General features: G+C 38.7%; 2 protein-coding genes across 3 annotated transcripts in view; one reads left to right on the top strand and one right to left on the bottom strand.

Annotated features, from left to right (window-relative positions):
• daam2 (dishevelled associated activator of morphogenesis 2) overlaps window positions 1-2,187 on the bottom strand; it is a 112,259-nt gene extending 110,072 nt beyond the window's left edge. Inside the window, exon 1 of the mRNA XM_015043123.1 lies at window positions 1,992-2,187. The gene's annotated coding sequence lies outside the window, so the exon portion shown is untranslated. The remainder of the gene's footprint in view (window positions 1-1,991) is intronic.
• A 14,936-nt stretch (window positions 2,188-17,123) lies between these two features.
• The window catches only part of kif6 (kinesin family member 6), a 69,363-nt gene continuing 60,110 nt past the window's right edge, over window positions 17,124-26,376 (top strand). For both annotated transcript variants that reach the window (XR_001426277.1, XM_015043115.1), the window contains exons 1-4: window positions 17,124-17,265; window positions 19,299-19,408; window positions 21,152-21,226; window positions 25,767-25,914. Coding sequence is in view for 1 of the 2 variants with exons in the window: in XM_015043115.1 (XP_014898601.1) it covers window positions 17,206-17,265; window positions 19,299-19,408; window positions 21,152-21,226; window positions 25,767-25,914 (393 nt within the window). In the remaining variant the exon portion in view is untranslated. The remainder of the gene's footprint in view (window positions 17,266-19,298; window positions 19,409-21,151; window positions 21,227-25,766; window positions 25,915-26,376) is intronic.

Raw genomic sequence — 26,376 nt, 5'->3', positions numbered from 1 at the left:
CTTCCAGTATTATTCTGCATTTAACTTCATCCTCCTACCAGTTCCCATTAGTTTCATTGTCTCTGCTGAAGAATATAATCTCCACTGTGTCCCCATGGAGTTGGTGATATATAGTATTAATTTCCTTTGTTCTTTGGACCCCAAAAGGTTTTATTTTCATTTTAATCTGACCAGAGTATTTTTGGCTTGAAGGAAACGTTAACAAAACTTCTTGTTTTTTGTTGTTGTTTTTATTATTATTATTATTTTAAAACAACCCCCTTTGTCTTGTCACTCAACCACAAAAGACACATCTGTGAATTGTGCCACTAATTATTATTGTGCTCATCTGATCTATGAATGTTTACAGCTTCTCCAGAGATGATTATGGAAAACAATGAATCTTTTTCTTCATTACACTTCATAATTACACATTCCTTTGTGCTGGTCTATTCCATAAAATCACTAATAAAAAAAACAAACAAAAAAAAAAACAGTCATGTTCGTGGTTGCAACATGGAAAAAATGTGAACAAGTGAGTGTAAACTTGAGCAAAGCACAAAGCACTGCAGCCCCAGTCCATTGAAGAAAAATGTTGCATGTGCCAATAACTCCTCAATAAAAGCTTTGTGGGTCATCATTTTGTGCTTAGGATGCTGCTATGCTTATAAAGCCTCAGCAACTGGCCAAGAAGACCCATCGCTGCATTACTACCAGATGTTCAGTCAGATTAAACAGCTCTCAGTGCACTCCCCAATCCTATAAACCCACAAGCTGCATGGGACATAAGAGTGGAAGATGCCCTCAAGACCCAAACCGTTTGGCTTAACTCTCCTTTATTGTATTTAAATAATAGTTAGTTTCAAAACGCACCTATCCGCCTTGATTAATAGGTACCCCTTCCCTCATTTCTGATATTTAGACAGCCAAACTCCTGGTTTGTGTTAGAGGAAGAAATATTTTGACATGACAATGTTTGGATGGGAAACAGAACCTGAAAAACTCCTGCAGCCAAGTTTGATTCAGGAGAGAGACAAGCTGCTGCTTTATCACAAGCTCGGAGGATTTGTCACATCTAATATAGTTCTGAGATTCTCATGCAAACAAATCTAAATACATGCCTTCGAAAGGGATGGTTGTATTTAATTAATTCATTCTAATTAACTTTCCTTTAAAGTAAAGTGCAGTTATTTAGATGAACAAAAAAAACAAAAAAACATTCTCAGTCAGTTGCTGGGAATTCTTACATTTCCAGGAAAATTAACGCAATTGAAGAATGAGATAGCTCTTCTAACTGATTTGAAAGGGGCTTAGAGGTCTCAACCATCACTGCACGTCATGTATTAAAAAGAGGGTCCAGCTGAAGCAGAATGAGGATGACACAGCAGCTGAGGGGGCACAGCGCCCTCTATGGACACTCACTAGAACTAACATGTGGCCGACTAGCCCAGTGAACGCACGACACCGGGATAAAATCGAGGTCAAATGCGTGTGAATACACACTGCTGCCCGTCTTTATGTCATATCTGCTTACCAGTTGATGATATAAAAAGGTACCGAGAGGAAATAAAGAGGACATAAAACTGTCATGCGCAGAATTGCTTATAAATTAATCAATAATCCTATAATGGCGGCCTATAAGGTTATTTCATAACTGATGGGATATGGTGTATTGTAACAATTATTCATCACCAGTCTCTAATATTATACCAAAAACGCATTACACAAAGATCGAAATCCAGTATTAGACCTTAACAGGCATGGTCTGCTGCAGAGCAAAGATTCATTTCCTATGCTGCGCGACCCATTTCAATGTTACAAATTAAAAACTGGAAAATTGTCAAAAGGAGCAATACCGCAACAGTTTCACACCAAAATCCTCGCCTAAACATTTTCCAACCGACCGCAGCCTGCGCGTCAGTCCGCCCCTGCCGAACCGAGTTTGCGGGGAAGAGCCAGCACGGCACGCCGCTGCCTTCACCATCCCATACCCGGAGAGACCATGGACTCACCTTCCAGATTTTGTGCGAGGAAACTGTCACCGCTCGGTAAGAGTAATCCTGGGAGGCTGTCAGAGGGCAGACAGGGGCAGAAGATGTGGGTTCGGAGCGAGGACCGGATCCCCCCGTGTTGAGTGTACGAGGCTGTTCATTCAGCTGAGGGTGTAGTGAGGAGAGACGGCTCTGACAAGTCGGTCAAAACAGCAGCACCACGCCTCCCTCCTTAAAGCCGCCGCGCTCTGGATGGCTGTCAACATGTCAGAATCCGAGATCACAGATGGCACTTTTAAACTTTACTCAAAAAAAAAACAAAACAAAAAAAAAACCTCAGAGATAAATTACAGATTACAGACCTTATTTATTGCATTTTATTATTTGCAATGTAAAGGGATAATCAATTTTGGGAGGGAAAAATTCAGTTTTTAATTTTACATTTTCATAAAATTTAATATTGAGAATTATTTTACCCTCTATGGACATTACATGATCAGGCCCACATTTGTCTTATCTATTTGATCTTTGGCAACAACCTCCAAATCTGTGAGACTGGCAGGCACCCTTTCTATTACCCTAATATTTAACACACTACAAAGACAAGTCAGGGCTATGGCTGTGCCATTCCAAATGGTTAGCATGACTTCCAGTGAGAGGAAACAAATTGCAGGATTACTTTAAACCTTAATCTGCTTGGAGTATGACTAATTTTGAGGTTAACATATGAGTGTCCTATTCCTTACTGTAAAGCAGATGATAAGAGTCTTCTTTTCAATCCATTTTCAGGACTCATCTATTTTTCCCTGGCTCTCAACACATCATGAGTTGTTTGTTCTTTTGTGATTTCGGATTAAATTGAATTGGCCTAATGGACACAGGAACTGAAACAGATGTGCATATTGGCACAAAGGGCTGTAATTCTACAACTAAAAATGGATATTGCCGTCCAGAGGAGCGCAGGATTGTTCTCCTTTTCTTAGAAAGGAGAAAAAATGCTAAAATTGTAGTAATCTGTTTAGGTTTTCTGAAACTAAATTAAAAGTATTAAACAAAAAGATGACGTAATCCTAATTTCTATTGTAATCAACTGCAAACAAGGCATTTTTTTCACAGCTATCTCTACTTGGATTTGAACATCATTCATATGTGGCTTACTTATGTTGCTGCCTGTGATCACTTTGTGAAACTTTACATCAGGAACATGTTAAGTGTGCAAACTGAAATTCCAGGGAAAAACATTCAGCATGTTTTCTGTTTGTAATTCAAATAAGTCCAGAGTTTCCGTGATGCAGAGTAAATGGTCTGCTGTCCCAGCTGGCAAGCATCTAATCCTCTGAAATGAAGAAAAAACTTTGACCTGGCCATGTTTTGATCTCTTCACAGCTTGTAATCCGTCATTAATTGCTAATATTCCGGTCATAACTGCTCTAACATGGACATCAGCGGTAAAATTTATAAGTGATTGAAAATGAAAGTAAACCCTGGCACTATGTCTCTGCAGATTGAGTGAGATAATTCCTCCTGAAGGTCAGGAAACAGGCTTGAATGTGGATTAGTTGGCCTTAACTGAACTCAAGGAAATCCATAGCTTTTGTCCCTGTGGCGTTTTAGATCATTCAGACTGTCTGAATGAATGAACTGGAGGCTGAGCCCTGACTTATATCTGTCAAAGGAAACGCGTTAAGGTCATGTTTAGAGTCTGCCAGTTCAGCAAGGTCTGTTTTCTGTCAACACAGAAGACTATAATTCAACAACAGCCTCACTGTCGACAGTACTAGATGAACAGGACACCCTCAGCACCATTGGGAAACATTTTCTAAACTCTATCAATTGTTTTCTGTACAAAACGACACAATGACCTTTTGGGATTTTTCTCTCCGGTTACAGAAATCCTAAGTGGTGTATCTGGTTCAAAAATCATATCTTTTTTTTTTTTTTTTTTTTGAAGAGAGTTTTAATTAAAGTTTTTCTTGATTTATTACAGAATGTAATTAGGCCCAAGCAGAGAAAGCTGGTTGGTGTATATCTGTAGCATTTGTTATTCTTCAAAAGTGAATGAGCTTTTTGGAGGCCTAAACATGTACAAAACTCACTGAACTTTGTACACCCGACAGTCCTGCACGAAATTTACATATTTGCCTTTGCCCTTCATAAAACAACTAGATTCATACTGAGATTAACTTGCACAGACAAGGACATTGTTTATTAATTAAGGGACTTTTGAAGATAACTGGTTGGACTGGATTTTAGTTAGGGGTTGAGAGTTAAAGAGGTAGGGTGCACATTCTTATTCCATTCATACCCATGCCTACATTTGTCCCTATTTCTATAAAATTTAAGTAAAACTAAAATAAATGAACTTGCAAACGTCACAGACTATCGTAATAACGCGGGCATCAAGTGTCAAAATGAAACAAGACACCCGGCAGCTACCTGCAGTGTGTGTCATTTTTCAAATCCCTTTATGCACTTAGACAACAGCAAAGCACACAGCTCTTTGTTTTATTCAACTCAGCCACACAAAGCAGTGTGGTACTCGGTGTTGCTGAGGTCAGTGCATTCCCTCTTCACAAAAAATACAAATAAAAATGTGAATGTTACCCTTAAATGTGTCCCTAATGAGTGTCCGGGTTGATTTCCAGAATCAATGTCATGTGCGAGTCCTAATTTTGAGGCGGTGGGTATCTGTCTCTCAGGGGTAGAAAGACACAGTGGAGCTGTCCAGCAGCTCAGCGGTTTGGCCTGTCAAAGCTGTGATGACATTATCCAGTGGAAGCAAATGATTCAACTCCGGAGGGAAAAGAAGCGAGCAACAGGCCTCAATTAATCTCCTCATCTTGGCAAAACTGGAGCAGAGGGAGTCAAATCTATAATCCAGATTGGATTGTATGTCATACAGGAGGTAAGATTCATGTCAGATAATAGCAGTAACCTGAAGCTTTTAGTGAGACCCCCAAAGTTAAGGAATTCATGCACGCATGATTTGCTTCATATGATACCAGGAGTCAGATCAGTCCTAAGTATTGTTTGCGCATACATATATGACATGAAATATTGGACAATTAACTAACCATGTCATAGAAATTCTTCAGTGACGCCACCACAGATTAAGTAGTTTTCCAGTAAAACCCTGTGTGTAAGGATCCAGGGCTCAGAAGTACTTGTTCCAGGTTTTAAACTGACCTCAGAAAGAACAGTGGAGAACAGGATCCAAGATCAGTCTTTGTTAAAGCACGCTCCACATACTTTTAAGTATACGTTTAAGAAGACCTGAAAACCACCGCGTCTCAGTTCTGGAGGTAAAAGAGCCCAGCAGACGAGTCAAGCTCAACCCAAATCATTGTAATAAGGTGAAACTGCCCCGCGTGTGACGCAGAAGGCCAAAGCCAACAGATTTAGTTACTGGGGGACCCTCTGAGCGCCTGTCAGACGGGAGCCGGACTGTTTGGAGACTCTTTTGATACGTCAGAGCCGCAGTCATCAGAAGGAAAAAAAAAAAAAAAAAAAAAAGTCTAGTCAACACCTCCAGATCTCAGGGGTGTCTGGCAGAGCAGCATGCTGTTAAGTGAATTCACATATGTCATGTTCATACAATTAAAGCCCCTCCGACTGAAGTTACCCTCATCTTGAATAAAATATGAAAGAATTGTTTGAAACACTGGTGCCACTTGGTGATTTGTGCTGCATTTTTAACTCTAGCTTTTAATTGAGATCTACACTTATAAAATAATTATTACACTCTATGGATGACAAATCAATGCCTGTGTTTTTCTAACATATTTGAACATGTAGATATTTAAATCCATTTAAGTAAATCTGAAGAAAATACCTTTGCAGTATTTTTAAGTCTGCTTTTAAGAAATTCACCTTTTTTTTCTGTTGAATAAATTAGGATGCACCCTACAGTTATTCTTATTTCAAATAAATTAAATGCATACAATTAGAAAATTACTCAAATGTTTCTTCAGTTGTTGGGTGGTACTGTGTGTAATTGACTTTTGACATAGTAAAAAGTAAATTTTCTAATTTATTTCATGTATTTAATGGCGAGTCCTAATTTATTTAAATTGAATTAATTTATTTAAATTGAATTAAATTGAGCTTATTTAAATTAAATTACTTTTTATAGCTCACAAACATCAAACAGCAGAGGAACAAGAAATAAGTCTAAAACTAAAGAATGATTAGACATCAAGTACATAGTAAAACTAAGGTAACACACAATAACCAGACAAAAGAAATAATTAACCATAATTATCTAATGAACACAGAATAACAATAAAACCAGAATAAATTAATCAAACTCCAAAACAACCGAGGACCTCATAAAGTTTGGGAGATGTGCTTGGACAGTTGAGCCTTTGTGGTATTTCCCGTGTAATAGGAACATGTATTTGTAGTTATGGTCACTGCATCACTTATCTGGTAGTTCTGGTTCACTTAAACACAGTTAGAAGACATTGAGAGGATGTCGCTGGTAATGTAACTCCCTGCAAGGGTCAATAGTGTTAAACAACAAGCTAAAAAGTGCATTCACTCCTCTTGTTTCTCACCACCTGACATGACTCGGTTGAACTCTGTAACACGACACAAATCTTTGCTCTTTCACGTCAGAGCACGGCCTGTTTGTTTCTGTCTGCTGACACTTCATACCCTATGAATTTTACTAACACTCATTGACAGCCTGACCTCTGAGGTGACGAAATGCTGCTCAGTTCACATTCCACTTTGAAATAACTCAAAGTCATCTGTACTTGCTCCATTCCTTCCTTGTACTTCCCGTTCTCATGTCTCCTCCTTTTATTGTATACAAAACCTGAGAATCAATAAGATACCACATTATTCTATTTTTGCCTGCTGGGATGCTGTCCCTTTCATTTCCTGCCCGTCATCAAAGTCTTCCTACATCTGTCGCTCGCTCTCTCTCTCTCTGACTTGTCTGCAGAGTCTGCAGTCGGTCTATTATCTCCTCCACTTTATAGTATAGCAGATGTGTGGGACTGTAAGAAGCAGAATCTCTGGAAAGTCATTATGTGAGCAGTAAATCTGGCAGAAATGTCAATTCTTGGCAACAGCTTGTGAAAGAAAAGGCCCTCTGGGTGAGTGAAAGGAAAAACAAAGTAATGTCCTCACTCACTCTCATCTGGTCCCTGTTGTCTGATTGATAATGACAGCTCGCTGCTAATCAATACACCCACCCACTGTTCCAGTGGGCACATCCTCAACAAACTGTCCTCATGTGTATCTGTGTCACAGATGGTAAACCTTTATTGAACAATCTGAATCTGCAGCCTTCTATGATTATATGTAACTGATAGCTACGGCATTAACACTAATATCTGAAGTGCACCGTGTTTAGTATCACACTGAGACTTTCCTTCTGCATCCAGACTGTCTTTAGAGCAGTTCAGGATTCCAGTAGCAGCCCAGGATACGAGCCTGGATTGGCTCCCGCATCGCGGGGTTGGACGGGGGTAAAAAGTGACATAACACGGCTTATTGTGCGAGGAATGGAATGCAACAACAGCAGAGGTCTTCAATAGGACTTCAAAGCCAGACAATTTCATCTCAGTTCGGTATTCATTGTAGCTCTTTTGACGACAGGAATTTCAGCCTCAGAAACGTACGGCTGGAAGAGCCGGTATATATTTATTACATAACATTGCAAGCATGCAGATGCTTCACCTGACCTCAATTTGACCCGGAAATGGATTTGGAACGAACGCTTCTGGCTGGGTTAAATAACATGAGTGGATTTACTGTTTCCAATGGTTTCCCATAATTTATTGCGCTCTTATGACAACAATCCTCTTTCCAGCCTCAAATGTTACTTTAGTCCCCTGTTCCTATTGACATCATCTCCTAATCCAGCATAGCTACAATAATTTTATTTTTTACTGTTGCTGTACACCAGACAAGTATGATATTATGACTGCTGACAGTGAAGAGTGTCGGTCTGGTGAAAAAGCAACAAGAGTCATAGTTATGCAAGGCTCATTGTTGTGGCTAGCTCAGTTAAAATTGCTAGTGCAAAACGGGAACAAACACATTACTAGGCAGATCATTATAATGCTATGCCTGGTTGGTCTATAAATTTGGAACTCCAAACTATGATTAGTTCTACAGAAGACTTTTGGATGGTGGCTAAAAAAACGCCTCCAAGAAAGAAGAAAACAGGTCCAGTGTCGTCCAGTCTTTACACACAATTGGCAGATCCCAGTGATTATTTGAAATGCAATTGGAACATTTCCCAGAAGAAAGTTCCAACCTTCTGATGGAAATGTATCACAACAAACCTGCGTGAAAGAACTAGGATTCTGACTGCAGCAGACGTTAGATATCAGATCCCTGTTAAAAACAATCCAGTCTAATGCACAGTAGATACTTGGTACAAGCCTTCTACCTTCCTGGGAAATGGATAGATTTTTTTTTAAACATATTTTTGTGTTTTCTACGGAAGAGGATTAGGGCCACTGGAAAAAAGAAAAAAAAATCTGACTTTAATCTCAGGATTCTGAGATTAAAGTCAGATTTTTGACTTTTTTTCTCAGAATTCTGACTTTAATCTCAGGATTCTGAGATTAAAGTCAGGACTGTTTTATTTTATTTTATTTTTTCCAGTGGCCCCAATCCTCTTCGGTAGTTTTCAACTGTGACGTTTCAATAAAATGTTTGAACTGAGAACAACTCAGAAAACCTGTGTGCAAAATACTGTATGAGTTTTACTGGCTACAATGTAGGAGCTTGAATGAACAAGCAAATAAAGTTTTATACGTTAGGAAAATAATCAGTGGTAATCTAAGCAGTGCCTAAAATCTGCGTGTTTCTCATTGTTGCAAAAAAGGGGACGGGGTCAGCAACCTTAAATTGCGTTTCATTAGCTCCATAAAGGAGCCAATGAAGGCTGGTCTCCTCAGGTACTTCTTCTGGTTGTCCTTTAGGCCACCTCTCTTTGTGTCTCATCAAATCTTTGGACTGCCCGCCTGAACTTTTTAGTTATTCTGTTTGAAACTCCTTGGATCAAGCTCCTGGCCAGTGGAGCACAGAGTTTAAGCTCTGTGCACCGTTATATCTGACAACCTGCCTGAGGTGTTGCTTTTGTTCCTTTAACTCCTGATGGGAGTCTAGGTGTTACTCTTGTGGGGAGCTATTTGTCAGTTTCTCCTATTATGCACCCAGTTTTATTCATTGATTTGTTCTGGATTTTGCTTCACTTCATAAACTATCAAAACAAGTTTCGGGTGTTCCTGAGGTTGCCTCCCAGAGGAACATGTCTGGAAAAACCTCCACAGGGAGGCGGACAGGGGGGCATTCTTATCAGATCCCCAAACCATCTCAACTGACTCCTCCTTTTGATGAGACTCTACTTGGAGGTCACCCTGACTGACGAAACTTCCTATTCTACTTATTATGTATTAAATACTTATTATGTATTGTTTTATTATGTAATAAAACAATCTTTTTTCACCATCTTTTGCATACCTCATTGAGTCCTTTGTCACTCACAGCAAAAAGCCTGACTGTGTCACACACGCATGCTGTAGTTAGAGTGGTTAGCAAGTGACCAGAGAGATCATATTTTTTAGGAAGGAGAGATTAAAATCCACCCTCTATTTCTCACTGCCATGCACTTGGCGGCCAGCAGACCGCCCAGCCCTGTGCCTTTCCACTCTCCAAGTTTCTGACCACATGCAGCTAGGGTGGAGAGATGGTGTGGGTTGAAGGAATGGACAGAAAAAAGGAGACACTGGACAAGCATGAGGTATTTGAAAACTACGCAAGCAGCAAATTTGAAGTGCTCATTTCCATATTGTTCGATGATTTTCTTTTCTCTCCTTATGAGAATGATACTGGGAAATATATTTTCCTGAAGTTAATTAAAGAAATGGCAGGAATTCAGTAAAATCAACTGACTTTATAAATTATTCTAAACATATTTTCAGATATCTAAAGAAAACTGGGAGAAAAAAAAAACAAGTTGCACTGAGTTAAAACTGGTGTCGTAGGGTGTATTATGCAACGATGGCCTAAAACTTTTATTCTTGCAAAAAATTACAAAGCGCTAGAGCTTCTATAAAAGGAAAAGGTATGTGTTGTACTTTCCAGGCGAGTGGATTATCTGTGCTTGTCAGAAATTGCTTAAGTACCTTGAAAAGTGTTTATCAAGCTGCGATCTGGAGCCCATCAAAGAGAGATCAATCAGAGCAAAAATATTTACTGACAGGAGGAACTGTTTTCTGAGATAATCTTCACAAGGGGAAGATTATGTTGAACAAAGATATGAATCGAGGTGCTGGGGAGAAACTGACGCCATTGAAATTTGAACAAAAGTTAAATATTTTCAGTTAAAGATTTGTTGATAAGATTAGGACTTGAGAATTTTTTATTTTTTTTTTGCAAAATTTTGTACTTCATGCTCACTATGCATCATGGAAAAAAAAAAATAATAATTATAATCTGCCTGACGTGCGAAACAGCTCATTTAGTGAGCAGTGCCAAACATTCACAAACAAATCCTTCAAAAGCATATTCTTCTCCTTCTGCTTTACATTTCTTGACCTGTTCTTCCTGCTGACGTGAAAACAAAAATACACTCTCAGGGATCAGAGAGTGCCTAAATGTCACCCTGTCCCTGACTTTTTGTTCATCCCAACAACCGTCCCACAATACTGCTGGTCCTTTTGTCTTGAGTCCTCACATACAGTATTTGAGGAATGCAGACTGAAGTTTGATATGCCGGGGCTTAGTGAGCATAACAGAGGGCAGAAGCCTCAGAGAATAACACATAACCAAAGCCCTAAAGAATTCCCTTGGAAACAGCCAGCAACCAGAAAACCATGCACTGGGGAGGGAGGGCAGGAGAGCTACTGAAACCCCAAACTTAAATAGCACGGACTCCGCTGCTGGAGACTGCCTGAGATAGATACTCTGCATTTTGGTTTCTGCTGTTTCTTGCTTTAGCTAAAACTGGACAAAAATACAATGCGTTTAGGCTAAATTGTTTATTTAAACATTTGTGCGATACGCACAGCACCTTGCTGTGTGTTCCCACGCCTCTTGAACTTTTTCACATTTTGTCAGCTTACAACCATTAAATTCCTTAGAGCAATTTAATGGCAATTGCAGTATATCTTGCTACAACAAACCTAGCAAGATATACTACATCGAGGAGGTACTGAGATCTGCAGCCCGCACTCCACAAATTTGACCTTTTTCAAAGAATGGTAAGAAGACAGCCATTGCATCAGGAAGTTCAATTTAGCATAAGTCATGTAGGGGGCAGTCTCAAGTATTTTGCAGCCTCTCACTGGTTTCACCTTCAGGATTTGCCAGTATTGAAGGTTTTTCGTCCCTGAAAAAAAAAAAAAAAAAAAAAAAAAACGCTTTTTAGAAAGCCTGCCCACAGCATGTCGCTGCCACCACCTTGGGTTAATCTAAGGGCAAGTATGCAAGAGGTTTAGACCTCAAGCAACCATAGTCTTTTTAGCTTAGCTGAACAACTCGTACCTCAAGATTGAAAAAGGAAAAAAAAGACAGAAAATCAACTTGTCTTGGTCTTTCACATAAAATGCATTGAAGTCATTTTCTATGCAACACTGGGCTTTGTTAGATCATCATATGTCTTCTTGTTCATGATAAATCAAACCAGGTTTCAGTTTCATTTTTCTTGGTTTGGTTTTTCTGCCGTTTCTTTCCAGTAAATATAACATTGTGCTTCACCTACCTGCCTCTGGAATTAAATTACATGACCTTCATGTGAATAATACCCCTATCTAGATTTTCCATGTTGCTACCTGAGAAGTATGTTTTTTTTTCATTGTTTTCTTATTTATTTTGCCTTTATTCATATTGAAAGATACCAGTGAGGCACAACGCCATGTCTTCCAGGGATTCCAGTTCAAGATTGAACACTCCTAGATGTGTGAATTATCAGCAGTATTTGAAGTATTTTGAAGCTTCTAGCCACTTTACTTTGTGATCACTTTGCAAGAGATGCAAATAGTGACTACACAATTTAACGTATATTTTTGTTAGAAAACTTTTTATTACTAATTGTGTTTAAATGTGTTCTCAAAACCCACATGTTGGTCACATGTCTGCATACATAAAGTTATTGCCTCCAGCTTGTTGACATTTTTTTTAGCAGCAGCAAAAATAGGGTACGTCCACGCACCGCGGACTTACATGCTCTGACCCGTGTCACCACAACAATTATAGCTGCCGCTGTTCCCCCTCTAACTTGACCGTTCACTGTCTTTAAATAAAATACACTGATGTTGAATAAAATCAATCATTCCCTGTCAGCTTGATGTTGCCAAGCAGATGTTGTGTCTACAGATGTTCACATGTTTGATGCCATTTCACATGGTTGCCAGGTTTTAATGGTGTGACTTTCTGGCCTCCACTATCTATGTGAAAGTGGTTTAGTGCGCTGCAGCTCACAACGCTGTGCAAAAGCTGGACTTTCTCACAATTTGTTACATTGCAACCACAAACTTCCAAGAATTTTACATGGTGGATCGACCCAAAGTAGCCTACATGTTGTAATTAGTAATCGAGTACATGCGGCCTTGTAATCTAAACCCAGATAAGTCCAGCTGTTCTGTGGAAACAGAAGCTTTTAGAGAACATCGTTGCTCCAGCAGCATCCTGCAGACCTAGGAACACAACACGGATCAGGGATAACGCTGTAATAAACCTCAAAGCACTGTTAAACTTAAGAGTAAACTTTGAACATCTCAAAAAGCACTCCATCATCAGACAATAAAGACAGTAGAGAACAACTGCAAAGCCACCAAAACATGACCATCTACTTTTACTGATAGATGTTAAAACAGAATCCTTGGAATTAAACATGATGGTGGAGTATACTTTTTTTTCTCCATCAAGAACTATAAGGCCTTTCAGAATTGATGGGGAGGCTATCTGATACAAGGACTGAGGCTCATCTTCCACCATGGCAATAACTAAAGAAAAAATTGGAGTGATTTAAAGCAAATTTAAACCAAAAGGACATTTTGGCTTGGGTACTTGAAAGTTGCTCATGGATTCCCAGGATTGCTGAATTACAATTATGTGCTACACTGTGTTGGTCTATCACATAAAGCCAATGTAAAATACAGTACATTTTTGAGGTTATTACATATAAAAATGGGGAAAAAAAAAAATAAAGGGAGTGTGATTTCTTTTGCTAGGGCCTATACTAAATCTACAACGGTACAGCATCAAGGCAGCGTATGCTTGTCTCTAATCGTCTCTTTGATCAAAGGAGCATATTGGGACTCCACCACTAAGCCCCTGTGGCCCATGACAGGCAGAAAAGAGCCAGCACACTTACCCAAATGCACATATCTCATCCAGTGGAATCCATCCAGCTTCACCCACTAAGCCGCAGAGAGGCAACCACTTAACAGAAGCATCATCCTCTTGTATAGTCTGTAATAATGGCATGGAGAAATCCAACCACACGCAAAGGAGATGCCGTCTTAAAGGACTGATTAACCAGAAGCTGTGGAAGGTGTGGTGTTTACAGTCCCCCATGTACCGATGCAGACATTAGACAGCACATGTACACACAGAGAGATGCAGAGAAGCATGAAAACTCCCACTAAGTGCTCTGCTGGTTCTTGGTTGTCAGGCTACAGTTAAAGTAAGCAAGCAGTGGCAAGTATGCCCAATGTCTGGTACACTTCTGTGCATTTAATGAATGAGGTTGCATTTTATGAAAAGGAGCTGGAAAAGGACGGAGGAAGAAAAACAAAACAAAGCTGTATTTCTCGGCATAGAAGTGATGCCATTATGATGCTTGTTTTGTTTCTTCATACTGCATTTGATTGTGTTGTGAAAGCACAGGTTAGGTTTTTTGTTTTCACAGGTCATCCTGAGGGCAAAATCCCAACCACAAGCCAGGCTGTTTGTCCGGAGAGAGCTGCCATCTCTCTGAACAGACTGAGCACGCCTTTTTGATCAGCTGCCAGAAGGGTGCTTCAAGACAAAAGGTGTCATATGTTGGCAAAGCTCACTGAAAAAACAGGTTTTTTTTTCTTTAGACGCTTTTGCCTCAAAGCTCCACCAAGTTTTCAAGTGTGCTCCGCCAAAGAAAGTGGCTCCATTTGTGTCAAAATAAGACTCTTACAGATCCTCTGTCCTTTCAAAGCAGATGATGCATGCGTTTCAGTGGACGTACTTGCAGATTCACCAGGCACTGCAACAATCCGTTTGTGACAAGTTTCTATGTCTCACTGCCATTTGATCTCCTTGTGAACCCACAACAGGAAATGGAAAATAAGAACGCAAAGATGAGCTCATGGACTGTGGGAATTTATCGCTAAAAAGGCGAGAAAAAATATTCTATGCCACTAGAAAAAGCTTACCTTGCATGCATGCAAACTTAGTTGTTTTAGACAGACAGAGAAAAAGAGAAAGAAAGTTTCAGCTGTCTGAGTGTAAAAAAAAAAAAAAAAAGACAGACTCAAACCGTGGTTGCTCTTTTGGGGAGAAACCACAGCTATGTCAGCTTAAGCTCAAGATAACACATAGACCAAAACAGGATATTAAAAACGGAGTTCGCAGCTCCCAAAAAGGCCCATTCCAGCTTTGGTTGGTGTTTACTGCATGCATCTTTCGATCCAGGAATCACATTTAGCTCTATGCAAGGTCTACTTTAAAACAAGTGGCTGCACCCTGTGCCCAGACAGACGGTAACGTCTAGGTTTCAAAAGCTCTTCATCCATATATGTATCGGTTTTCGCCTTCACTGTAAAGTAACATAATGGGTCCTTGCCCAGACTTTGAGTTAGAAGTCATGAAAATACTTTGACATATTTACAGTGGTTTCACTAATGGTTTAGATTTTACTATCTTGCACAGTAGCATAGAGATTAGCAGGCCATTTCCTGACCTGTGCAAATCATGGATGGAGGGATATTCACTCTCAGAGATCTTCTCTACAGACCCAATTCTTTGTTGGAGTCGGTCCCTTTTCTGCTTTGTAGATGAACCAATCAACACAGTGACAGATGTGTACGAGACAGACTAAATATTGATTGTGAAGAAGATAAACAACAGCCCCTGTGGTAGGCTGCACTTTTTGAATTGCTACAGGAAATGCAACCTGCACAGGGCCCTCTTCCAAGCAACGTTTATTATGCGTGAGGACCATCTCAAGTCCCAAGAATGGGTGACTTCAGGGAGCTGGAAGTGGTCCACAGTAGCCGCAGTCGTGTCATCTATGAACTTCAGGAATTCTACAGATGGGTCCATTGACTAGAGTCATTACAAAAGGAGGAACATATGTCAAGAGTTTTTCCTAGTCATTTTGAATAAAACAGCTTACAACTAATCAAAACCCAAAATTCAGTTAATTACACAAAATGAATACATGGGACCAATTTAAAAAGCTACTCTGTTAGAGTTAAACATTATTTTTCCTTCCAAATTAACTTTTCAATAGTATGCTTGAATACACCACCCTATCAACAGACATGTTGTTTAGCAATGCTGTTTGGGACATGCCTTAAATATTGGGTTTTCATGATCTATAGTCATGAAAATTAGACAGAATAAACGTATTAATTAATCCATGTTTCAAAAAAGTTTCTCTTTCTGATTTGGAAGGGTGACCGCAAATGAAATTCTACATGGGGCTTCTGCAACCTTGAACAAGCTCTTTGCCCTGCAACATCCTGTAATGTGTATACCGTATTCCTAAAAAGTAACAGCTGCTGCTATATTTAGGACTGTAAGTTGAGTTGTCTTCTTTGAAGCTGCCTAGCAAAGTTTCAAGCCTCTGCAAACGCAGGTTTTTTTTTTTTTTTGCACTTTCATGCATGACTCAAGAGCACCGTCTTGATAACTGTCACAGCCTGTCAAGCTGGTGGAGCTCTTTCAGGTGAACTGCATGCAGTGGTTCTCTGAAAATCTACAGTCAACTGTTGTGCGCCACAAAACATTGTAAAACACACATTGATGTTTAAGGAAAATTCCTTCACGTGTAACCCCACCGAGTCTAATTCGTTACTCTGGCATTCGCATGTGCAGTATTTTATCAACTTTACTCAATTTCCTAAACTAGTGAAAATATTTGGCTTGTAAACCACTTCTCTGAGATAAAGTCACAAGTTTATTCCTTGTTCTGTTCCAGGTTGAAATGATCTGTTGCTTTTATTTATTTTCCATTGAACATTTTGTCTTTTAAGAGCTTTGTCCCCATATCTCATTTCTCATCATTATCATGTCTCTAGATCACCTAATTACCACTTGTTACTCATCACTCATCTGTGTCTGCTCCTGCAGTCACACCTTCTTTTCAGAGTTTCTATCTTGTTTATGCCCAGGTAGGAGCAGAAACATGCCAGTAAACAGGAGTTTTTTTTTTGTTCTTCTCTACTCTGCTGGATTACTTTCTCTTTAGCTTGATCATGTACAAAATCTCCTACAGCATTATTTTTATTTGAGTGTTTTTTTTATCTTTTTTTTATCCTATAATCTGCTTGCATGTAGTGGTCTAATATTTTTATTTGGGATTTTCAATGACCATAGATTATGGTAAAACAGTGACTTTGCCAATTTTTACAAAAGAAAAAAAAATGCTCAAACAGATAAAAAAAAATCAACAGTTTGTATAGTTTTTGTCTTGGATATTTAAATATATTAGCAAACAAATTAATTTCCAAAATCTAAGTACTTAGTAGATACCATCATCCAGAAGTCACAGAGGAAAGTGTGAATCCGTTTTTTCCTGGAGTTTTGATAGATTTTTGATAGATTTCAAAAATCTATTTGAATTTTGAACCGGATACATATTATTTGCCAGATTAGTTTTCTGAAATACTAGCCTTTCTTAATCAAGCAGGTGTGGCAGGAACTCATTTCCTTCTAAGAAACCTTCTTTAATATGCAGGGTGTGCCTGCAGCACTGACAATACTTTTGTCAATAATTCCTCAGACTGAGTCACTGAACCTATGGTGACCTTTTCTTAAACATACAATCCCAAGATTTCTTTGAACCCGACCCCCAGCCCATTTAAAAAAAAGTTATTGTTCTTTTGGATGTTTTGTAACAAATATTATGTCACGGTGAATGATCTTGTCGTTGATAGACGATCTTTGAGGTGACCACCGTCACCTAGCAACCAGATAAAGCATACCCAACCAGCTTAGCGCTGGTTGTGAAGGTTAGCTCCTGGGCTAAGTTGAGGCTAGCCTAAAAAGTTTAGTTTTATAGTAGAAAATGGTTAAACAAACGATACAGATATTCGGTCGAATTAAGCCCACGAATAAAACTGCGGCGGTAAGAGTACAATTCTCGGCATTCAGATTTATGTCATGGAAAATAGAGTTATTTGGTGTTAAGATTAGATGCAGTACAGGGCTTATTGCTCGTGGCGTTTAGCACATAAATACAGTCTAGTCTTTATTCAGAGAAGCTAGATTATGCATACAAAACACCAGGTGTCAAAATATGCAAATGTTTACATATATATGTTTCATTTTCTTCTTAACGACATTTTATTCCACTGGAGATTTTGTTACCTTGATGTGTCAGTTATAACTTTAATAATGATGGCTCCTTTCCATAAGGTGTCCTAATAAATTATTCGGATGAACAGGAATCCACAAAAGAGTCTCAGAGCGTTTCGAGCTCTGGCACACCTGGAAGGAATGCAGTTGTTTCAGAATGTTTTCAGTGACACATTTCATGTCCGCTTCTTGCTATAACTTGTCTATTGTAAAAGCAGTTCAGGCTGTAAAGTCCACATTTTCTTTCTTTTTTCATTTTCTTTTTTTTTGTTGTTTTTTTGCTTTCTAAAACACAATTGTTGTTGACATGTTCTATATAGTTATCAAATTTGAATGTTGCTTTTATTTTATTGTCTACAAATATAATGCAATCCAGGTCCACAATCCGATACAGGTTCTCTGCTGGCTTTTGTTGCCTTACCTTGTTGGGACAGGTTTGTACTGAAAGAAAATGAAATGAAATGAAGGAAAATTGCTTATTTTCCTTAATGCAAAATTGACTTCACTATATAAAAAACCTCTTTACATTGCCTCTGATATATTCCTATATTTGACATGTATGTAAATTGTCACCCAAAAAAATATATTTTTCTTTCTTTTAGATTTGTTATGCCCACAGTTATATATTTGAGCTGTGTACTTCTGCTGATTTTGATTATTAACAGTCTACAGCAAAATAAAACAAAATTATTTGTATCAGAAATTATTTATCTAGTCAAATGAAATATTTTGCCTTGGCAATGTTAAAGCTTACATATGTTATTATGTTTGTCATTTTTTGAGCTTCTGTTTTCTCCACTAGTCCACTTCCAGGGTGCCATCAAAAAGCTGCATCAAAGTAAAAAGTTTAAACATTTTCGCAAAGTGACCAAAATCACTTTACAGTAAATTTTGTAAGAAGCTTTGGCTCCTGTGAGAACATTTGCTCCACATTTTACATGTAAACATAGGTTCTCATAGGATGCAGAGCTAAAACTGTAATTTCATCTTATTGAAGCACTTTACTGAGCAAAGCCCTTGTTTAAAAAAAAAAAAAAATCTGACGTAGTTTCGTAGTGCTTTAGTGGTACCTGACTATACCCACCAAAATGAAAGAGCACAGCTCCCCCCCTAGGGCCTTTTTCAGGGTTTGGCACACATCTCTGGAAAAAACAGAGGAGGGCAAAGCAACAAACAGGGTGACAGTGGAAAACCAATTTAATCACTGGGACCATATCTTTTTTTTTTTTTTTTTATTCCTCCAGTCCTGGAGAATGCTAATTACATCAGTGTCCATTGGAAACCAGAGGCTCAAAAGCAGAGAACATGGGTGTTTAGAGCACCCCAGCCAAGCCCACGTAAATGGCCTCCAGTGCTAGAGCTCAGTCGATATTGGTTTAATGTTCTACAATTTTCTTTGTCTCCCTTGGGGCCTGACTTTGGCTTTAATCTGCAGAGCCTGCATTCTCAGTGCACTGATCCTGATTGCCTCTTTAGTACTGTTGCTTTCCACAGGATACTTGCACCACAAACTGCCATCTTTTCATTTCTGGGCTTTTTCAATGCTCAAACCACAAATGTCCAAACCTATATTTCTAACTAAAGATGATGTATAGACTTTATGTTGAAGTTGGACTGCAGGTATGACTCGACATACAATTACGGCAAAAAAATCAGTGAAACATATAGCAGACCAGTACATGAATGTTTATTTGACTGTTCTTAAATGCTTCCTAAAATGTCATTTTATGGTACATTTTCTGCCTATAGTTGCCACTTTTAGAAGTTATGTGCCTGTGTTTATGTTGCCTCTGGCTTCCTCAGGTGTACTCTGTGAACCACGAGGAGGAAACAGGTGGCTCTCTGGAGTTTTTGGTGCCCAGGGACCTGGCTGATGGCATTGTTAACCACAAGAGGGAAAACTACAAGTTCAGGTACATTCATTTACATAAGTGTTTGGTGTAAAGAATAAATAAAAACACCTATTTGCTTGTGTTTGTCAATGATACTTGGGAAGGCAAAGCTTGTTTGTTTATATAGCACCATTTATACACAAGCTAATGCAAGGAAAAAATAAAAGAACAGAGGCAATGGCATAAAAAAGAATGAAGACAAAAAAGTGAACTGTTAAAAAAGATATGCATGACATTTAAAGAAAAACAATAAAATCCAACTTTTAGATATAATGAAAGTGAAATGGTGAATTAATCTTAATTGAAAGGCTGCTGTAAATAATAATATTTAATCTAACTTGCTATGAAATAAAGAATGTGCACCACTTTTCTGGTGTCCTGTACAGGACACCATCTCATCTATCTCAATGTTATTGTTGCCGTTGCTATTGATTAACTGAGTGCAGACATACACTCATTCACTCTTTGCAATTTTAAAAACACTCACTGAATGTAAGGAACTGCAGCTCGTGACACATCAATGTAAAGTTGTGTATTGTCAGCATGTATATGGACCACGATGTTCTTACTCTCCAGTTATCTGAGATAAAAGTAGAATAAATAATCTGAATTGAAGTCGCCTGAGGAAGGAACCTTGGGGAACTCCACGTGTGACCTTGTATTTTATAGTCTTCATAGTCCTGTGGTGTGATAAAACACTTCCCTGGAATGGAAATCATGAAAGACATTGCTGTTTTGCTGTGTAGAAAACTGAATGCAGCTTGTAATAAATTTATTTTTTTCCATAATCTTTAAAAACAACAACAACAAAAATAAAAATAAAAAACTGGCCTGTAATTAAATAGTATTGAGGTATGCAGGTTAAGCCTACAAAGGAATTACCTACCTGCAATATTTCAGGTGAAACCCAGCTAAAAGCAGTTTTTCTTTAATACTTGTGGGCACCAGGTGGAAGATTTCAAGTCATTACAGTTTCTCTGAGAGACACACAATTCAATGGTTGAAAATAATCAAGATGCAGTAATAATTCTGGAATCATCGAGGATGTAAGCAGATTACCGGAGATGGAACTACATTCTGCTTATGTTTTTATTAGGCTAACAGTGATTTAAACTAAGATTAATCTGTGACTAGTCAAGTATCAAATTTGTGCAAAAACAAACAAACAAAACATGACTAATTTTATATACGAGGAACAAATATGCTGGATGATCTAAGTGTAAAAAGCTACAATAAGAAAAGCCAACACTCAGACCTGGCTCGTGTGGCTGCATTTGAACTTTTTCCCCATGAATAATTCATCCACAAGTCCTGTCAGTGAAGAGCCAGAACATCTGTCTAATGCTCAGCTGCAGCCTCATATACCCTCTGTGCAGAGTCCATGCCACGCTTCCAAACCTTAAATTCACAGTTCGGAAGTCAGACAGCAGTGGACACTCAGAGCCTCTGAAAACCACATGGTCCTTTAATAGCTCGCAGAGGTTCCCCTGTGCCCTTATAGCAATAAAGTTTCCACTTTTAACAACCTTCCATGGGTGGATTCTGTTCACATTTCTCCTCATCTTTCCGTGGGCTTGAACATGACGCAGCTTTGTTTGTTTTACAGAACAGAACCACTTAACCCTATCCTCATCTATTTAAGACCTTAAATATTTAACAATCAGCTGTGGATATTCCAAATAAACTACAGTTTTTTGGACTATTCTTAGCCTGCTTCGTTAAATGTGTCATGGCGATACTGTGTTGTTTCCCACTTCTCTCCAGGTTCCGAAAAGTGTTTGAGCAGCACATTAAACAAGATGTGATATTTGAAGACATCGCCAAACCAGTTGCAGAAAGGTAAAACAAACAAAAAAATAAATATATATATATATTCGATGTTTACCTATATCCTTAGCTTTTTTGAAACTTTGTATGACACGGGTGATGGAAAAGATCTTATGTGTGCATTGTACACCCCAGATTAATGTAAGGCCACACAGATTCAGCCAGCTTTGTTGACAGGAAGTTAGTAAAGCTCAGTTTTCTTTAAGATGGAAATGGAGGGTGTCTGTGATGCTTGGCACGTTTTAAGCACTTAAACCACTAAGTGGACAAAGCTGGCAGGCAAGATGGCACACTGTGCCATCATGAGAGTGAAAGCCTTTTCAAGCCACAAAGCTGTAGTCTATATTTAACACATAGGCTTACAGTAAATGTACACGTGAGATGAATATACTTCTTTGATGCTGTATTATTTTCTAATCTGCCATCATAGCTTTTATTTTAGAAAAGGGAAGTGATGGGATAAACACAGTTTTGTTTGCCATCTACTGATATGGTCTGTTGGTTGTTTTATTTCGAGTCTGGTTTTATTTCCTGGTTCTTTATTTTCAGTCGGCTCCAGTTTTGGTTTCCTTATCGAACTTTTGTAACAGTCTTGTTTTACTTTTGACGTTCAAATTTGTCAGTTGTTTTAGCAACTGGATTTAATGTTTTATTATTTTGCATAGCGCCTTTATTATTCATGGCTCAATATAAGCTGCCGTCTGCTATCTCATGGGGCCAAATTGATATCATTAGATGTGTTCCCTCCATGATAGTCCTGTTAGTGTCTGTGTTTGTCCGCTTTACTTACTTTAAAGTATTGTTTTTGTTATCCGGTTAGATTTTATCTTTCAGCAGCACTTTCAATTTTACTATTTGTGGTCAGTTAAATTAGTTTATATGTTATCTTAGCGTGCGTTTCCACCACCATTTGTATTGCACATAACTCTGTCCCTAAAATTGATTTAAAAACACACAGACACGTGGAGATTCATAGACATTGTTATGATACGTGTGTAAAAAGTCTACCAAGTAAATTATCTTTTCATTAATGTAATCTCATACTAAACATGTTGAAACTACTAAACAACTGAGGTTGCAGTCGTTTAGTAGAACCCGCTCCCTCTTCTTCATCACCCCATCTAGCTTCTTAATCCCAAGCTACAAATAAATTGCTCAAATCTTTTCTGAAATCACTCACAATTTCCTCCACTTTAGTGTACTCAGCCTTACTTGTTTTTAGTTTGACTTGCACTGAGTACGTCTTAAGATGACGCTGGCGTTTGACCCAGTTACTACAGGCGAAAACAGCCCCACTCTGCATTGATGGTATTCTGCGAGAATTATTTATTATTCAATGTTTTTGTGTACACAGAATGAAAGCAGAATTAAATCATTGAAGTGGTTATGTTGCGTCAGTGACACTTTAACTTTAACTTTTGAAATAAGACAAGAAAAACAGGAAAAGACTTGGAATTTCCTGAAATCAAATGTTGTTTTTTTAGCAAGGCTCTTCCTTGCTTTAACCCCAGCAAACCTTGCCTACACCTCAGATTTTCTCTACCATCTTCTCCACATTCCACCCAACCATCATTATTACACTGGGACCTATTTGTGGAATCCCACAAGTACTTTGGATTTTCTTAGCTATTTGGAGACATATAAACAATGGTTGACTAATTAGTCTGATGTATCTGACCTTTAAGGTATTACATTTCCATCCTAAGCCATCAGTTTTAATGCTTCTCATTTTGTTGTGGCAGCTGGTATACATCAGAATAAAAATCAGTAGTCACCGGCAGGCAGCATCTTTCCACATTAATTAAAAACTTGTCATGTTCAAGTCTTTGAAATGAGCCTTCTGTCTGTAGTCTAATCACTCGGTCGAGGCATGGCCAGTCTGTTTCCCTAATCAGACATATCTCAGTCCATCGTTAGCTCCTTGTATTCTCAAGAGAGATCCACCTTATACAAACTCTGAAAATGCCATGGCCAAAGAAGCTGGTTGCTCAGAGAATGTTGTGTCCTAGAATATTCATAGAGAGTTGAGAGAAAGGGAAAAAGTGTGGTAGAAATTGCCGTTAGCAATTGGGCTAACCGCTGACCTTGAGAGGATCATCAAGCAAAATTCATGAAGGATTTTGGGGACTTTCATAATAGTTAAACTAAGGCTGGAATCAGTGCATTTAGTGCAAGTATGCAGAGATGAATCCCACACATAGGCTACAAGCGTCTTATCTGGGCTAAGGATAACAAGAACTGGACTGTTGCTCAGTGGTCCAAAGGCTTGTTTACAGAGAAAAGTAAAGCTTGCATTTTATTTGGAAATTAAGATATCAGAGTCTGGAGGAAGAGTAGAGAGGGACAGAATCCATGATGCTTGGAAGTCCAGTGTGAAGTTTCCACGGTTATTGATGATTTTAGTGCCAGGTCATCTGCTTGTCATGAACCCTGCTTGTCTAGAGACCGTAAAGTCGAACGTCAAAAGTATTTATTGTTCCAGGGTTGCCCTGTATTTACCTCCATCCATATTCCCATCAAACTTGAACCAGCTCATCGTCCCTGTTGAAAAAAAAGCGTCTACACAGGATGACACTTTCAACACCATTTTGTTTGGTGTGGGTGTGGTGCTCAGGGTCATGTGCTGTTTTAGTTTTCTGCTGCACTTTGCACTTGGCTTGACAGCTACACATGTATTTGTAGCTCACGTAATTTGTCAGATATAGATCATCTGACAAATTACGTGAAAGATTAGCTTCTTCCATATGAGTCTATACCAGATGTGAGTATAATGGACAGTAGTTGAATGTAAAATTCAAAAGAAGAAATGCAAGGTATTGCACCTGAAGTAATATATTATTGTAGCCCATGTGTGGGATTCATCTAAGCAGTACCTATCATATGAATCCGATCGTTTGGGGTTGGTATTTTGCACACATGGATATTTTGGTTAGATATATTACGCAGCTCTACATAACCCCCTTTAACATTCTTTATCTCTAATCTGTTTGCTTTGTTCCTTGGTTTTCATCATGCTATTTTTTTCCTCTACTGTTCCCTAACAAACCTCTAAGTCCTTCACAGGAGAAATGATTTTGTGCTCAATTGTGTCTGTACTAAGTGATTCCTTAAGTCAACTGGATTTTATTTTGGGGTATCAAAAAATTAAGAGGACTGAATACTGTTTTAATTATTTTAATTTATAGGAAATTAGGAAAGCCATACATTTTCTTTCCTCTCCACAAATATGCGCTTCGCTTCTGTCTTGCTGTGGTGTAACATAAACCACTCTGTTCATGTCTCATGAAGTAGTTAAAAAAATAAAAATACAGCCTCAGTTATTGGTGAAGAGGAGCCAGTTTGATGATATTGGGCTGACAGCACAGACCAACTGTCTGTATTGTGTGATCCCATTTCACAAGGCAGTGAGACCTGCAGCTGAAGTTCAGACATTTCTGTTCAGTAGCCAGGAAAGCTGAGGTGTAAACAGGAACAAGAGCTGGGAAACGCCCAAACCTCAGTGGCACGGCCCAGCCCGCATCATTAGTACTGACATTAAGCTAAACACTGAGCTTGCGTCTTTTCTCCCCACTGCCAATCACCACCATGACTCACACTCGATTGTACTGATGCCCAATGGCCATCCAAGACAGTCTAGCGGGGTATCATTATTTGAGTGGACAGATGCTCTATTATAGCTGCCTGTTTTCCTGCTGCTTCATGTAAGGCAGAAGTTCCCAAACTGTGGGGCGCTCCCCCTAGGGGGGGCGCGGGAAGCCGTCTGGATGAAAAAAACAAAACATGATCACTGTATGCGCTGGGTTTTTTCCTTAGAATGGCCAACTCTTTGTTATTCCTATGTCAATTTGATACAGTGATGTTTTAATCTCACATCTCACAATAGTTTCGTCATTTCAGAGAAAAACTGGTTTCAATCATTCTGCGCACGTGTAGAAGAGCAGCTCCACGCCAAACCCAAATACAGCAGACCCAGCCTAGTCGTGAGGGTTTGGGCTCCCACTGTCAGTCATGCTCCAAAGCATTCCACCCTCACCAGCAGATGTCTGCCGCCATTGCAGCTCTGAATTCACTGGCATGCTTTAATGTGGATTTTACGTGTCAAGTTTTATTCACAAAGACTCTTATTGGCTTTAGGACAGTTTCAGAAATTAAAACAGAGATTGCTTATAGGAACTAACTTGCTAATGAGCAAACTCTTCTGAAAATTATTGAGTTGAAAGGAGGGATTCTATAGCAGGCTACAATAATTGGAGTTTAGCTCAATTAAATCTGGTTATTTGTAGGATTTTGCTTGCCTTTTAAAGTTTTTTTTGTGTGTGTTAGACTAATGAAATATAACTTGCATACTTCAAGATGTATTAATGTATTTAGGAACAGATGATTTAGTGATCCATAAAACCTTAGAAGTACTCATTTAATCACAACTTTTTTATTTGAAAAATTAGTTCGCCAACAGTTTTGTACATTTGCCCATTCAAACTGTGAATGTAATAAATTTGCAGGGAAAAAAATGCTTGAGGCCTTCTTGTTGCTCATGATCTGTTCTGTGCAGTGTACTGGCTGGCTACAATGGCACCATATTTGCTTATGGTCAGACGGGAAGTGGGAAAACATTCACCATCACTGGAGGAGCTGAGCGCTATGTAGATCGTGGTATTATACCTCGCACCCTGTCCTACCTGTACGAACGCTTCAACCAGGTCAGAGCAGGCACCTCTAATTTTCTTGTAAAGATTCCCTAAATAATTTGGAAAGATGCATGGTTAGATTATTGTTATGATGAATGTTTATAATGTTGTGTGATATTTGTTGTTTTTCTGAGAGGTGGCTCACAGATTATTTAAATCAAATTTCCATTTCTATGGATAATAAAGTTTTTATCTTCTAAACCAAATATAGCTTAGTTGGTTGTTTTGGTAGCAGTATATGATAAAACCTGTGCCATTCCTGTCAATATATTGGCTACTTTTGCAGACCTAGAAGGCACATTTTACAGTAAACGTATAACTAATTCAACTGAGTTTGAAGTGTAGTTTCCAGATAAAAGTACACATGTGACTTTCTCAAACTTGCAGGTTGGTGTAGTTAACTTACAAGAAACTTACTGGAATTTTCAGTGCATTTGTCACTGTGCATTTGCATTTTAATGCAAAGTTTCTCTA

Source organism: Poecilia latipinna, unplaced genomic scaffold, assembly GCF_001443285.1.
Source record: "Poecilia latipinna isolate Pla-1442-1.1 unplaced genomic scaffold, P_latipinna-1.0 Scaffold617, whole genome shotgun sequence".
Classification (NCBI taxonomy): domain Eukaryota; kingdom Metazoa; phylum Chordata; class Actinopteri; order Cyprinodontiformes; family Poeciliidae; genus Poecilia; species Poecilia latipinna.
Note: the sequence above shows the minus strand (reverse complement) of the source record. Positions and strands in the feature narration are given on the sequence as shown.